A 12,711-nucleotide genomic window follows, 5' to 3' on the forward strand; every position below is an offset into this window, starting at 1 on the left:
GGTCTCCTAACGCTGCTGCGCAACCTCAAGAAGGACGAGAAGGCGCTGCGGATACTGATGCTGGGCCTGGACAACTCGGGCAAGACTACAGCGCTCAAGCAGCTGGCGGGGGTGCCAGCGACACTCGTGCACCTCCCGTCTCCGTGGTCGGTCGCCCGCCAAATCACCGCATCGGGGCTGCGGATCGTAGGAGGATGTCAGTCAGATCACGCCGACGCAGGGCTTCAACATCAAGTCGTTGCAGCAGGCGGGCTTCAAGCTGAATGTGTGGGACTTCGGCGGCCAGAAGCACATCCGCTCCTACTGGAAGAATTACTACCAAAACACAGACTGTGTCATCTATATGGTGGACTCTGTTGATAAGCGGAGGACTGACGAGGCCGCGGAAGAGCTTGTGAGCCTCGCCGAGCCCGTCCCTGCCTTTGCTCCTATCGCCGCCACTACATCGCATCGCATCGCAAGCGTATTGAGTGGTGCCCTGACCTCGCGCAGATGTCCCTGCTAGAGGAGGAAGAGCTCAAGAGTGTAGCTGTGCTGGTGTTTGCCAACAAGCAGGATCTGTTGGGCGCTATGAGCGCGGCGGAGGTCATGAAGGAGCTCGAGCTAACCAGCCTGAAGGACAGGTGGGTGCACGTGCAGGCGCGAGGCGCACCCCCTTGACCGACCTACCCTTCTTTACTCGTCCGTCCACGGGTTGTTCACATTTCATTTTTGCTGCTCTAGGCCTGCTCGGCAAAGACGGGCTCGGGCCTGGAGGACGGGCTGACAGAGCTCATGAGAGCATTTGACAAATCGGAGTGAGAAAAAACTCAATTTAAGTTTTTCACAAAGTCAATAGTCATATTTAAAGTAAGTCTTGGCAGCTTCTTTTGCGCACCGCGGTTTTTTGTGTGGAGACGTTTACCTTACAAGATACTTACCTTATACAGATGGTGGAAGAGCCATGCGCCATTGCTCACGCGCCGGCGCTCCCGGGAGGCAACTCGCAAGACGAGCGAGCGCTCAAACCCGCCGTCGTGGCAAGAGCGGGACCCCCCCCCTCCCCACACGCTTTCTCCCGTCTCCCGATGCACACACACCCCTCCCCCTCCCACCCACCCTCGGCCCTCCTGCCCCGTGAGGCGTGAGAGCTAGCTCTCACCGCGCGCCGCGCCGCCTAACCGCTCGCCAGCCGCGCCGGCGGAGGAGGCAGACTCGACCTGAGGGGCGGCGAGAAGCGGATTACACGAGGTTGCCCGAGATTGCACGAGACTGGGCGGCGCGGAGGCCGGCGAGGCGAGGGGGCCACAAGCAACCCGGCGGGTCCACTTTTGAGTCCTCAATTCATTGGTTGAGGCGAGGGGGGGAGAGGGGTGCGGCGGTCTCTCCGCCGCCTCTCGGTGGCCTCTCGGCGGCCTCTCGGAGCATATACCGACGATTCGTGGTGGAGGGCCGGCGGCATAGCCTCGCCCGGCGTCTCGTCCGACGCGGGAGGATGTGCCGCCCCAGCAGAGGCTCCAGGGGGCTCCTCCCCCCCCTCCCCTCCCCCCGCAGCCTCGCCTCGACACTGCCCCTCCGCGCCGAACGCCTCGCCGCGAATCGCACCCCCCTCCACGCCCACGCCCTCCACGCACACGCCCTCCGCCTCCCCGCCCTCCGCCTCCCCACTGCCCTCTGCGCCGCCCCCCTCACCGCCCCCCTGGCGGCCCCCCTCGCCGCCCCCCTCGCCGCCGCCCTCCCTCGGGCGGTGTCTCGGAAGCGTCTCGGAAGCGTCGCCCCCTTCCCTCGAGAAGGAGGAGAAGGACGACATCTCGACGAGCGGAGGCACCGCCGGCGCACCCGACATCTCGCGCACGGGCATCGGCACCGAAGGCAACGCCGCCGCCGCCGAAGTCGCGCCGCCGCTGTTCACTCTCTCCTCCGCCTCGGCCTCCTCTGCCTGCGCAGCCATCAGCGCGGCGGCGGCGAGCGCCTGAAGCATTCAACAAGCCGTGGCTGACTCCAGTGCAATCTCGTGCAATCCCGTGCAATCTCGTGCAATCTCGCCTCAAATCCGAGCTCAGAGCAGATGCGGCCCTCGCTGCCCACCCTCCCAAACAGGGGCCGGGCCTCGGAGCGGTCTGGCGCGCGGGGGGGGCTTCCGCCGAACGGGACGACGACCGCCGAAACTCCGCCGGCCGCTGCCGAAACTCCGCCGACCGCCGCCGATGCTCCGCTGGCGGCCGCCTCTCTTCCAGAGGCTTGGGTATGCCGCGGGAGCGAAGGAGCGCTGGTCGCGACGCCGCCGCCGCCCTGGCCGAGGCCCGCTGCCGCCACCGCGTCGGCGCTTGCTCGCTGGTCAAGCTTTGCAAGGCAGACGTGCCCTCGCTTCGGGGCGCCGCAGCGCTGGCACCGATTCTTGGACGCATGCCCAGCCTCGCGCAGCTTGCGCCCCTTCTCGATCCGCTGCCAGCGGTTGCGCACGGACGAGACGGACCGGCCTGCGCAGCGAGGGCTCGCTCAGGCCAGAGGTACGAGCTCCCTTGCTCCTCCTTTTGTGAGGCGGCGGCGAGGAGCGAGCGGTGGGGAAGACGCTGCCAGATGTCATGGAGAGCAGCGACGGCGGCGCGGACGGTGCTTGCGGGAGGCGAGAGGGGCGCACGCGCCTGGCAGCGAGAGCACGATGCGAGACCACTTTGGGCCCAGCTCGCCGAGCAGTCGCAGGATCGTTCTGTCCTCCTCGGGCTCCCACGCCCGCATATGCTCGTGCACGCCGCCTGTCATAGCGCGCCTGTGGATGGGAGGAGCGGGGTCGGTCGCGCCGTCGCGCAACTCGCGCCTTTCTGTAGAGGTCGCCTTGCGTCTCGGCGTGCACAGGTCGCGAAGCAAGCACCGAAAACGTAAGAAAGCGGTGGCGTTTTTCTTTTTATTTTAAAGCAGAACGCCGGGTTTGTAGGTAAAGAATTACGAGATTTCGCGGTATACACGACCTCAGAGCGTCACACACTCACGTCATCTAGCTCCCCAGTCACCACAGTATCCGTGTAGCTCTACGTCTAGCGCTTGGCCAGCCCTCCCACCCTATCCGGATCTTGGCCTCTCCCGAGTCGGTCGTACTCCTATCAGCCACGCGCCCCCTCGCCCCCCTCCCACTCCTGCGACCAGACCTCGATCTTCTTGGGCAGCAGCTGGTCCTGCAGGCAGGTCGCCGTGGCCCAGCTCGCCTGAGGCTCCCCTGCCCCAGCTCCAGACGGCGCCGTCGGCGGTGAGAATGAGGTTGTGCACGTCTCCAGCCGACACAGCGACGACGCGCTGGCCAGCTAAGGCCTCGGTCTTCTTGGGCAGCAGCTGCACCTGTAGGTTGCCGTGGCCAGCTCGCCAAAGAGTCCACTGCCCCGGAGGGACACGGCCGTGTTGGGCGCTGGGCGCTCCATTTCCGTTTGGCAGCTATAGGTCGCCTCAGGGCCCTCCCCTCCCGGCGGAGCAGGGCGGGATAGGCGCCAAGCGGGAGGGAGCGGACGACGGGGTGGAACGCACAGAGAGGAAAGGTCGGCATGAGCGGGATGTGCGCCGTATAACCAAAAGCACCTACCTACGCGGGGGTGCCGGCCGGTGCCGTTTTGGCGCCAGGGCGACACAACTCCGCGAAAATTCTTGTTTTGGACCACCAAGAGCTGGCTGGGGCTGCAGAAGCAGCGCATCTCAGCCGTTCTTCACACGGCCATCGCAGAGCAGATTGTGAATGAGCTTGCCAGCGGCGGGGGCGGTCGAGTGCACGGAGCTAAGTGCCTCGCCGTCCTCGCGGCAGTCGCTTAGGCGGCTCCAGTGGTGTACCTGTGTTAGTGCCAGTGCGCGCCAGTCCCGTGCCCAGTGTTGTGCGACAGGCGAAAAATTCTTGTTTTGCGCTCGACTCGCCGGGCTGTGTCCACCCTGTGTCACCGCCGCACGCGCTGAGCCATCTTGTGGCCTCGAGTGGAGGTTTGTCTCTCATGCCGGCGAAGGTCCTGCTTATTGCCTCTGTCCTTGTCGTGCCCGCACAGGCTCCGCCACCGACGATTCACCCGGACTGCAATGTTGTGTGCGTTGGCGTCCCCTGCGGGACGTTCTACGACACCACTTGCTCAGATCAAGCGGTAAAGTTGCCATCGTGCAACTGCGGGAATTGCTGTCGCCCAGACCCGCCCGCCACCCAAGCGGTCGCCGCTCACGCAACGCCCGCTGCTCAGACGCCGGTCTTCACCACGCGTGGGCCCAACAGTGTGGTCCTCTGGCAGCCTCCTGGCCCGGGCCGCAAGGCTGGCGCGTGCGCTGGGCCGACGACGATGCAAGCGGATCCCATCTGGCAGGCGGTGACGATCGCCGAGTGCCAAGAGTACTGCGGTGCGCGCCTGACTCTATAGATAGAACCTCGCGCCCACCCCACCCCAAACTCTCGACCACTCTCACGCAAAGTTTAGCTCTCGACATTGAATGCGTCGCGATCGAGTTCACGGAGTTCGTCCCAAAGTGGCAGCGCTTGTACGCACGAGAGTATGCACGCTGCATGGCCATCGACTTGCCCTCCAAAGTCACGCACGTCTTGCCGCGTCCCGACGGCGCTCGCTGCCTCGTCAAGCCGGCGCGCGCTCTGCGCCTTCGCCTGCTTCGCCAATCCGCCATCTCCGCCTCTTAGCACTACGATCTCCTCCACCATTCTCTCCTCCGACCCCTGCAGACGCGCGGTCTCTGCCCTCCCCCAACGCGCACTTGCCCGTGCTGCTGGCTCGCCGGGCCCGGCGTCGATTTCAAGTACGGCAGCACGCCATGCGCCGAGCTGCAGAACGCCGACTCAGCAACATGAACCTCGAAGGCACGTGACGTCCATGCAAGCGCCACCGCCCGCGCGGGCCTGGCACGTGGAAACCCCTAATACGCCCCCTCGCCCGCGCAAGGTGCCAAACTGGACGGCGTGGACATGCAGTGCGCCAAGCTGGACGGCGCGTCGCTCAAGGGGGCCAGCTTTGGCGGCGCGAATCTCAAGTCTGTCAGCTTCGTCGGCGCCAACCTCGACGGCGCCGACTTCACCCAGGCCGACGCCAACTTTGCAGATTTCAAGGGGGCCAACCTCATGAACGCGAAGTTTCTTGAGGCCACCGTTGAGAGGGCCAACTTCAAGGGCGCCCTGGGACTGCAGTTTGCCGAGTTCGCGGGAGCAAACGGGATCGATCTCGCCACATGGGGCCCCGGAGGCGTCGCGGGACGAGGGGCGCTGCCTCCCCCGCCCCCGCCTTAGACCGCCCACCCACTATAGGGAGGGGTGGAAGAAATGTGAAGATTCGGATTTGTGAATAGTATTTGCACGCGCCAGTTCGCACCTGTGTCGAGCCTGTCTGCTGGGCAAGAGATTTCTTTTGTTTAAAAATTCCTATTTGTGAAGCCTCTTCTCGACTTTTTTCGCGAGCCACAGGCGCTCCAGCTGCAGGCGCTCGCTGTGAGCCACAGCGCCTCCGGACAGCGTGCCGAGCGCCTGCTACAGGTTTGCCTGCAGCCCAGCCGCACTCGCTGCGGCGGCAGCTAGTCGGTTCGGCCTGGACTCGCGCGCGCCGAGATGGGAACCCAACACACGGCGCGTCGACCCGCCTCCGCTTTTGCAACAAAGTCTGCTTGGCTTGTGCAGGTGATGCCCAGAGCAGCAGAGACGACGCCGGCAGCCTCGGCTCGACCTCGAAGGCGGATCTCGTGGCCAAAAACCTGTGCTCTATTCGTCGGTGGTTCACCGTACACGCCTGTGTAGGAGCGGCTCTCGCGTCGCTCGCGCAGCGCTGGTTGTTGTCGAGACGCTCGCCGGCCTGAGCGGCGCGGCGGCTGCGAACCCCGCGCCCACACTCTTGTTCCTCCTGGGCGGCGAGAGCACCGGCCACCACCTGCTGACCGCCGTCCTCGACCACAGCGCACGCAACAGCCCGAGCAGCGGGCTGTGCCACCTCAACGAGACTGGTTCCCTCTCCGATCAACTATCAATTCTCTGGTCTACTCGAGAGGCTTTCTCGTGGCGGGAGGCAAAGATGAAGGCGCAAGTGTACGTGAATCAGCTCGCGCAGATGAAAGGGCTGTGCCATACGTTTGTGGTGCCTGATTGCGTACACAGCTGCCTATCGTACCCCTTTGGCGGAGGATGGAAAACGTCAAATGACTCGGTGATAGGCAAGGACGCACTGGCACGCCCGGACCTCGCTGTCCTCTGGAACATGACCGCTGCGGCAGGCGTGGAACTCAAGGTGCTTGCCTCGTACCGCAACCCGCTCAGCGCATATCTTGCCCGTCCCAGCAGACATACAGATGCGATGCTGGGTGTGTGGAGGGCAAAGCTCGTGCTCGCATCGAACTCCTACATGCAAAGTGAGCTCGCGAGCATGGCGGCGTTGCACGTCAAATTCTGCGTCGTTAGCTTCGAGTCCCTTTGCGGTGCGAACCGCTCCAACGTCTCGCACCGCATCGCAAGCTTCCTCTCGGTGGGAGCGTCGCTGCTGCAGGCGTCGATGGTCGCCGTCACTCGGCCTTGTGCCCGCCCAAAGTGGCATCCCGGAGATGGCAATGAGGAGGTGGCACGCCTGATGCTGACCGGCGCGGAGGCACGCTGGCCGCTGCTTGCGAGCGGACACGCGACGAGTCGCACAAGCTTGAAATGAATTGATACCATCTCGCGGAAATGATCCGAGGCTTTGCGCACCCCCGGACATCCACTGGCTCGCCGCCGCCTCCCCCATGCGCGCGTGCCTCGCTTAGGCGGGACGCACGCGTGCACCGCCACGCACCCGGCCAACAAAGCCACGATGCCGCCCATAAAGACACGAGGTCCGAGTTGTCATGGGTCAGCGGCGCAATGTAAAAAGCCTACTGCGGTAAATATTAGGTCCTCGGGTGCAACCAGCGGCTCGGTCCGATCAGTAGTCATGTTTGGCACTTCAAATCGACCGGTCTCGAGTAGTGAGGCGCTCGTTATACCCACTTTAACTCCGAAAAACGTGTGGAAAATCGACAGCATTTTTCTGCGGTGCAACCCGTTGCGCGCGGCGCGGCACCGTTTTTGACCGCCTTATTACACCCAGAGCCCGGATGTTATGTGTATCTCCAGAATGATATACGCGCGCCTATTGGGACGGTTAGTCCCTCAGGATCACGAGATACGCGCCTGAGTGTAATCTCGCGCAATCTCGAGGGGCCCTATATACCCGCTACCCCTGTCGGATCCCTTGGATCCCTTGGAGTGCAGTCAGCAACCGCACATCCAGGGCCCTTGCCTCCCTTTTTCGTAACAGGAACATTTTTTCTTCAATATATTACGTTGTGTCCTGTACTCAAAAGCATGTGCAGTCAACGCTCGAACCACCCTCCTTCCCCTCTAGCCTCTTACTCGACTCGGCCCGGCCTTACCTTAAGGTACCTGTCCATGTCCGATTGCCGGGGCCACTCCCCAGCACAGTGCAGCAACGATAGCGCACAGCAGCGGTCCGGCGACAGTAGGAGCCCGGAAGCGACGTAGGCGCCCTTCGCATAGCTCACGAAACGATGCAGCTGCGCCGCTGCAGCCAAAGAAGCCCAGGCACGGCGCAGCTACCGCCGGCGCAGCCACCGCCACGCGGCCACTAGCCCCGGCGAGTTGCGGGGAGATGGGAGCGCGCTGCTGCGCGATCCAGACGCGAGCTGCGGGCGCGAGATCGGCGCGAGATCGGCGCGAGATCAGCGCGAGATCGAGGTCGGGTCCTCCGAGAACTGGCGGAGCAGCGCGATCGCCGTGGCCATGGCGACCCGCCCCTCGATGCGCAGCGCCCACCAGATCAGCAGCCCGACCAGCGCGACACGCATCAGATTCGTGACGACGGCGCCGATAGTTGCGAGCTCCATGCGGTGCGGCAAGTTGGCCTCGATCGCCTTCTCGTACTGGGCGATCAGCTCCGTCGTCGCGTCACGCCAGCTCGCCTGGGTTACCATAGATTCCCCAAGATTCCCCAAGATTCCCCCAAATCCGCCGAGATCCGCCGAGATCCGCCGAGATCCGCCGAGATTCGCCTTGACAGGCTCCTCGCGCAGCCGCTGCTTCGAGCCGGGCGTGACCGCGGCCGCCAGCGACGAGAGCAGCCCCGCCGCCTCGCCGTGGTTGTACATCCACTCGGCGGGCAGCCTCGCCTCCCACAACTCGTCGAAAACGGAGCAGTGCGGCAGCACGGCCGGGGTGCCGCACGCGAGCGCCTCCAGCACGGTGAGGCCGTACGTCTCCGACGTGCTGCACGTGACGAACGCGTCCGCCGCGCGGTACAGCGGCGGCAGCCGGTCATTCTTCACGTTGCCGGTAAAGGTGACGGGCAGCGCGTGCCGCTCGGCGAACGCCGCGAGCTCTCTCCTCGCCGGGCCGTCGCCTACAAAAAAGAAATACGCGTGGGGCCGCCGATTTCTTTTTTTGAGCTCTCTCCTCGCCGGGCCGTCGCCCGCGATCACCACGTGCAGCCTCCGCCCGCTCGCGAGGAGCACCGGCGACGCGCGCCCCGCCCCGCCGCCTCCCGCCCCGCACCGGCCGCCCTTGCAGCCCGCCTCCTTGGCGGCGGCGAGGGCGGCGGCGCCGTCCCTCTGCTGCAGCAGCGCCTCGAGCAGGTGGTGGGCGTCCTTCTCCGGCGCGAGACGCTGCACCATCAGGCAGATCGCGTCGCCCGCCGCCGCGCCGCACAGCCGCTCCAAGTCGCGCCTCTCCGCCACCAGCTGCTCCGCAGAGTCCACCTGTGCCGCACGGCTAGTCGATCTCCCCACCTCTCCCCACCTCTCCCCACCACGGCTAGTCGATCTCCCCACCTCTCCCCACCTCTCCCCACCTCTCCCCACCTCTCCCCATCTCTCCCCACCTCCCCACCTCTCCCCACCTATGCCCCCACCTCTGCCCACCTCTCCCCATCTCTCCCCACCTCTGCCCCTCTCTCCCCATCTCTCCAGCGTGTCTCGTCACGGCAAGTGCTAGACTGTCTCCCCAGATCTCCCCACATCTCCCCACATCTCCCCACATCTCGTCACAGCATGCGCTGATGTGCTGCGGTGGCCAGCGCAGACGGCGAGTGCTCTTCATGCATCTTGACGCACCTTGAAGCGCGCGTCGGCGACGCCGGACGGGATGCGCATCCGCATGCAGCCCGGCGCCTTGTGCGGCACGTGCGAGTCGAGGAAGCACAGGGTGGGCGCTGCGTTGACGGAGGCGTGGCGGGCGGCGGGCAGCTTGCAAAAGAGCCAGTACGACAGGTTGCCGAGCCACGAGATGGAGGCGGCGTACTGCTCGATGTAGTACTCCATGTCGACGTGGTGGGAGCAGTAGACGGGGATGCGCCGCCAGTTGCAGACCGGCACGATGGCGGGGCCGATGATGGAGGGGTAGACCAGGTGGACGATGTCCCACTGCTTAGCGCCGAGAGCCTGCGGGGTGAGTACGCCAACCTCAGGGCGGGGGGACGGGAGAGTGTGCGGTGTACTCCGAGCGATGGTTGAGTACGAGGAGCTGCGAATGAGCTGTGAAGACGGCGCACCCGTGTCCTCTCGAGCGCCGCTTGGGAGACAAGAGTGCGTCTTCCGCTTCTACGCTGCGCAAGCCCACGCGAGGCGAAGGCCGGGGAGATGTGGGGAGATGTGGGGAGATGTGGGGAGATGTGGGGCGATATGGCTGAGGGGTTCAACGACCATGCAGGCTGCGTCTTCCGCTTCTACGCTGCGCAAGCCCACGCGAGGCGAAGGCCTACCAGAAAAAAGAAAATCCCGCGTAGGAAAAAAGAAACCCCGCCTCGCAAGCCCACGCGAGGCGGAGGCCGGGATTGTACGCCATGCAGTTGGACGTGTTGAACGGGTTGATGATGGCGGGCATGTTGGGGTGGTCGAAGGAGGTGAGCCGCTGCCGGTGCAGGTTGGTCGAGTAGACCTGCACCTCGTGCCCCGCCTGGCGCCACGCGCGGAACGCGTGTGCGGCCGAATCCGGTGTGTGGCTGTCGTTGCTACTGCAGTGCGCACCTGGCGCATGTGCGTGATGTAGTGCGAGAAGCGGATGGCGATGCCGTGCGTCTGCGGCGGGGTGTAGTCGGTGATGATGAGGATGCGCAGGTTCGTCTTCTTCTCGTACGACGACGTCGTGTTGAGCATCCGCGCGCAGTTGCGCAGAAACTGGGCGACCACAATCTGCAGCCGAGGCCGGGTGGGTGGCGGTGAGAAAGAGTGAGGCGGCGCCGGCGCAGGCGAGGGAGGAGGCGCGCGCCGCCGCCGTACCGCGGTTGTGGCGGGGAGGGAGGGAGGGCGGCGCAGGCGCGCAGGTGCGATGGAGCGAGAGGGCGAGAGGCATGCTCGGACAGCGGCGGCGGCGGGCGGCGGCGGCGGTGGCGGCGGCGGCGGCTGCTGCTTTGACCGGTCAGCGCTGATATGTGCGGGGCTGCGGCTGTGAAGATAGACGCCGGCGGCGGTGCGGTGCGCGCCGTGAAGAAGGAGAGCGCGGCGCGAGGGAAGTAGATGAGCATCACGAGCGGGAGCTGGCCGAGCGAGCGGAAGGTGCGCCAGTGCTGGGAGAGGCGGTGGCGGAGGCTCTGAGAGGTTGCGTCGTCGAGGGCCTCGACCTCGCTGTCCGACGGGCTGCGCTGGATGCTCATGAGGAGCCTCGGCGTCAGCGAGCGGAATCACCCAAGTCGGCAAGAAGAAATCACTCGAGAACTGCAAAGCCGCGCGGCTTTTTTTTCTCGCCGCGCGCCATTTCATGACCTCCCACCGCATCGGCGCGCGCGTCGCGGGCCTCTCGCCAGAGCAGCTGTGCGCCATCATCGAGGCGCAGGCGGGCGCGAGCGACGCCGCGCTGCGCGTGGCGGAGGAGCACGCCGCTCGGCTCGTGGAGCAGCCCGAGTGGGTCCTCTCCGAGGTCCTTCTCTCGCCGGACCTCGCCCCGCACATCCTCGCCCAGCTGCCGACCAAGGATCACGCCGTCAAGGGGACGTGCCGCGCGTGGCGCCGCGGCTGGAAGGAGACGCTGAAGAAGCGCGAGAGGCCGCGCATGCTCGTGATCGGCGGCCAAGGCAGCGACTACGAGCTTGTCAACTCGCTGGAGCGGTACGACCCGTCAACGAATGAGTGGGAGGGAGAGGCTGTCGCGCCGATGCCGACGGCACGAAGGTATGTCGGCATGGCGGTGCTCGATGGCAAGCTCTACGCGGCGGGCGGCGATGACGTGGCTGACGGCGCAACTTCCAACCTGGTGGAGCGGTACGATCCGGCGACGAACGCGTGGGAAGCGGTGACGCCGCTGGCAGATGCGCGGTATGCTCACGGCATGGCGGTGCTCGACGGCAAGCTGTATTCGGTGGGCGGACAGGATACCAATTACCACGCCCTCAATTCAGTCGAGCGGTACGACCCTGCGGTGGGCGCGTGGGAGGCGGTGGCGCCGATGACGACAGCGCGGGAGTCTCACGCCGTGGCGGCGCTCGACGGCAAGCTGTACGCTGTGGGAGGCCACAACCACGACGACGGCTCCCTCAGCTCGGTGGAGCGGTACGACCCGTGGACGGATGCGTGGGAGGCGGTGGCGCCGATGGCGACGGCACGGGACTCTCACGCCACGGTTGTGGTCGACGGCAAGCTGTACGCGGTGGGAGGCTGCAACGACGACGACGGCTTCCTCAGCTCAGTCGAGCGGTACGACCCGGCGACGAACGCGTGGGAGGCGGTGGCGCCGATCGTGACGGCTCGGTGTAATTTTGCCATGGCGGTGCTCGACGGCAAGCTGCATGCGGTGGGCGGGTACAACGGTGACGATCGGCGAGAGGAACCGCTCAGCTCGGTCGAGCGGTACGACCCGGCAGTGGGCGCGTGGGAGGCGGTGGCTCCGATGGCGGCGGTGCGGATTAAGGCTTTCGCTGTCTTGATGTAGTCGCCGTTGTGTGCGTGCTATAGTCGTACGGGGTGTGGAGGGTGAGTTGACCAGGGGTTGTGCGCTGGGCCCTCCTGCTCGGCTCCAGCGAGTAGACAAGTGTTGTCATCAACAGAGTAGATGTATCTGACCTCGGGGCCGATGTGACCAAGCGCTGGTAGCGTGGTTTTACCTCACACCCATGGTCTCACAGTGTGCCGGCAGTCGCCGAGCAGTGTCGCTCACACAAGCCGCAGCACAAGTGACTGAGGGCCAGTGAGGGCGAGCCCATCGCTGTCACGGCTGTGCCAACTGTGCAGAGTGTGTGAGCAGCAGAGGAGCTGCTCTCCAGGCTTCTGTCGCAAAGAGCTGCATGCCACCGAAGGCGCTGTCGCTCTGGGGGGGCGCGGGGCCCCCCGGAGGCACCGTGCGCCGTGCAGCAGTGCGGAAACGGGGCTCCGGCTCCGTTAGTCTCCGTTAGCACCGACTTCCCGATTAAGCTAGGTTAATCAGAGGGCAGATTTGGAGAGATCTCGAGGAGTACATACAGACAGACCCTCCAACCATCAGAAAACTCCGACCTGATCGGTCGTACTGACCGCCGACAGATCACTCCAGACAGCAGACAGGCCGACGTCTGCACGCGGCCGGCCGGGCGAGAGGCTTGACACGATCCGACCCTGCGAGACCCTGACGCTGCTGCTCTAGCTATCAGACATGCGCTGCTGACTGCTGCCACAATGTGCGACCGGTGCTGGCCCACTTGGCGGCCTTCCCGGTCAGTGGTGAGGCGCAGTTCAGAGCTGTCGATGGCGCGATGCCGCACTGGTCCCACATTGGTAACACGAGACCACCACGTT

The 12,711-nt window shown here is 65.2% G+C and overlaps 4 protein-coding genes and 1 pseudogene across 5 annotated transcripts; 3 read left to right on the top strand and 2 right to left on the bottom strand.

Annotated features, from left to right (window-relative positions):
• Positions 1-801, top strand: ARL3p (annotated as a pseudogene; the record flags this gene model as incomplete). Its single annotated transcript has 4 exons — positions 1-111; positions 191-394; positions 493-639; positions 724-801. Coding segments are annotated over 4 exons (540 nt in total), but the record flags the coding sequence as incomplete, so codon positions are not given.
• Positions 802-1,130: 329 nt separating this feature from the next.
• EMIHUDRAFT_217991 (hypothetical protein) lies at positions 1,131-2,742 on the bottom strand (the record flags this gene model as incomplete). Its single annotated transcript, XM_005760336.1, has 4 exons — positions 1,131-1,199; positions 1,808-1,951; positions 2,140-2,459; positions 2,592-2,742. 4 exons carry the CDS (start codon positions 2,740-2,742, stop codon positions 1,131-1,133), a joined length of 684 nt encoding a protein of 227 aa, XP_005760393.1.
• A 1,124-nt stretch (positions 2,743-3,866) lies between these two features.
• EMIHUDRAFT_359106 (hypothetical protein) lies at positions 3,867-5,371 on the top strand. Its single transcript, XM_005760337.1, has 4 exons — positions 3,867-4,338; positions 4,416-4,583; positions 4,680-4,807; positions 4,890-5,371. The coding sequence occupies exons 3-4, from the start codon at positions 4,795-4,797 to the stop codon at positions 5,228-5,230; spliced, it is 354 nt and encodes a 117-aa protein (XP_005760394.1). The 5' UTR covers positions 3,867-4,338; positions 4,416-4,583; positions 4,680-4,794; the 3' UTR covers positions 5,231-5,371.
• A 1,894-nt stretch (positions 5,372-7,265) lies between these two features.
• EMIHUDRAFT_453232 (hypothetical protein) lies at positions 7,266-10,601 on the bottom strand (the record flags this gene model as incomplete). Its single annotated transcript, XM_005760338.1, has 7 exons — positions 7,266-8,354; positions 8,616-8,709; positions 9,064-9,390; positions 9,652-9,706; positions 9,747-9,904; positions 9,976-10,140; positions 10,476-10,601. The coding sequence occupies 7 exons, from the start codon at positions 10,599-10,601 to the stop codon at positions 7,678-7,680; spliced, it is 1,602 nt and encodes a 533-aa protein (XP_005760395.1). The 3' UTR covers positions 7,266-7,677.
• A 104-nt stretch (positions 10,602-10,705) lies between these two features.
• On the top strand, positions 10,706-10,976 carry EMIHUDRAFT_217994 (hypothetical protein; the record flags this gene model as incomplete). Its single annotated transcript, XM_005760339.1, has 2 exons — positions 10,706-10,938; positions 10,967-10,976. The coding sequence occupies 2 exons, from the start codon at positions 10,706-10,708 to the stop codon at positions 10,974-10,976; spliced, it is 243 nt and encodes an 80-aa protein (XP_005760396.1).
• Between the last annotated feature and the right edge of the window lie 1,735 nt (positions 10,977-12,711).

Source organism: Emiliania huxleyi (genome assembly GCF_000372725.1).
Source record: "Emiliania huxleyi CCMP1516 unplaced genomic scaffold EMIHUscaffold_76, whole genome shotgun sequence".
NCBI lineage: Eukaryota > Haptophyta > Isochrysidales > Noelaerhabdaceae > Emiliania > Emiliania huxleyi.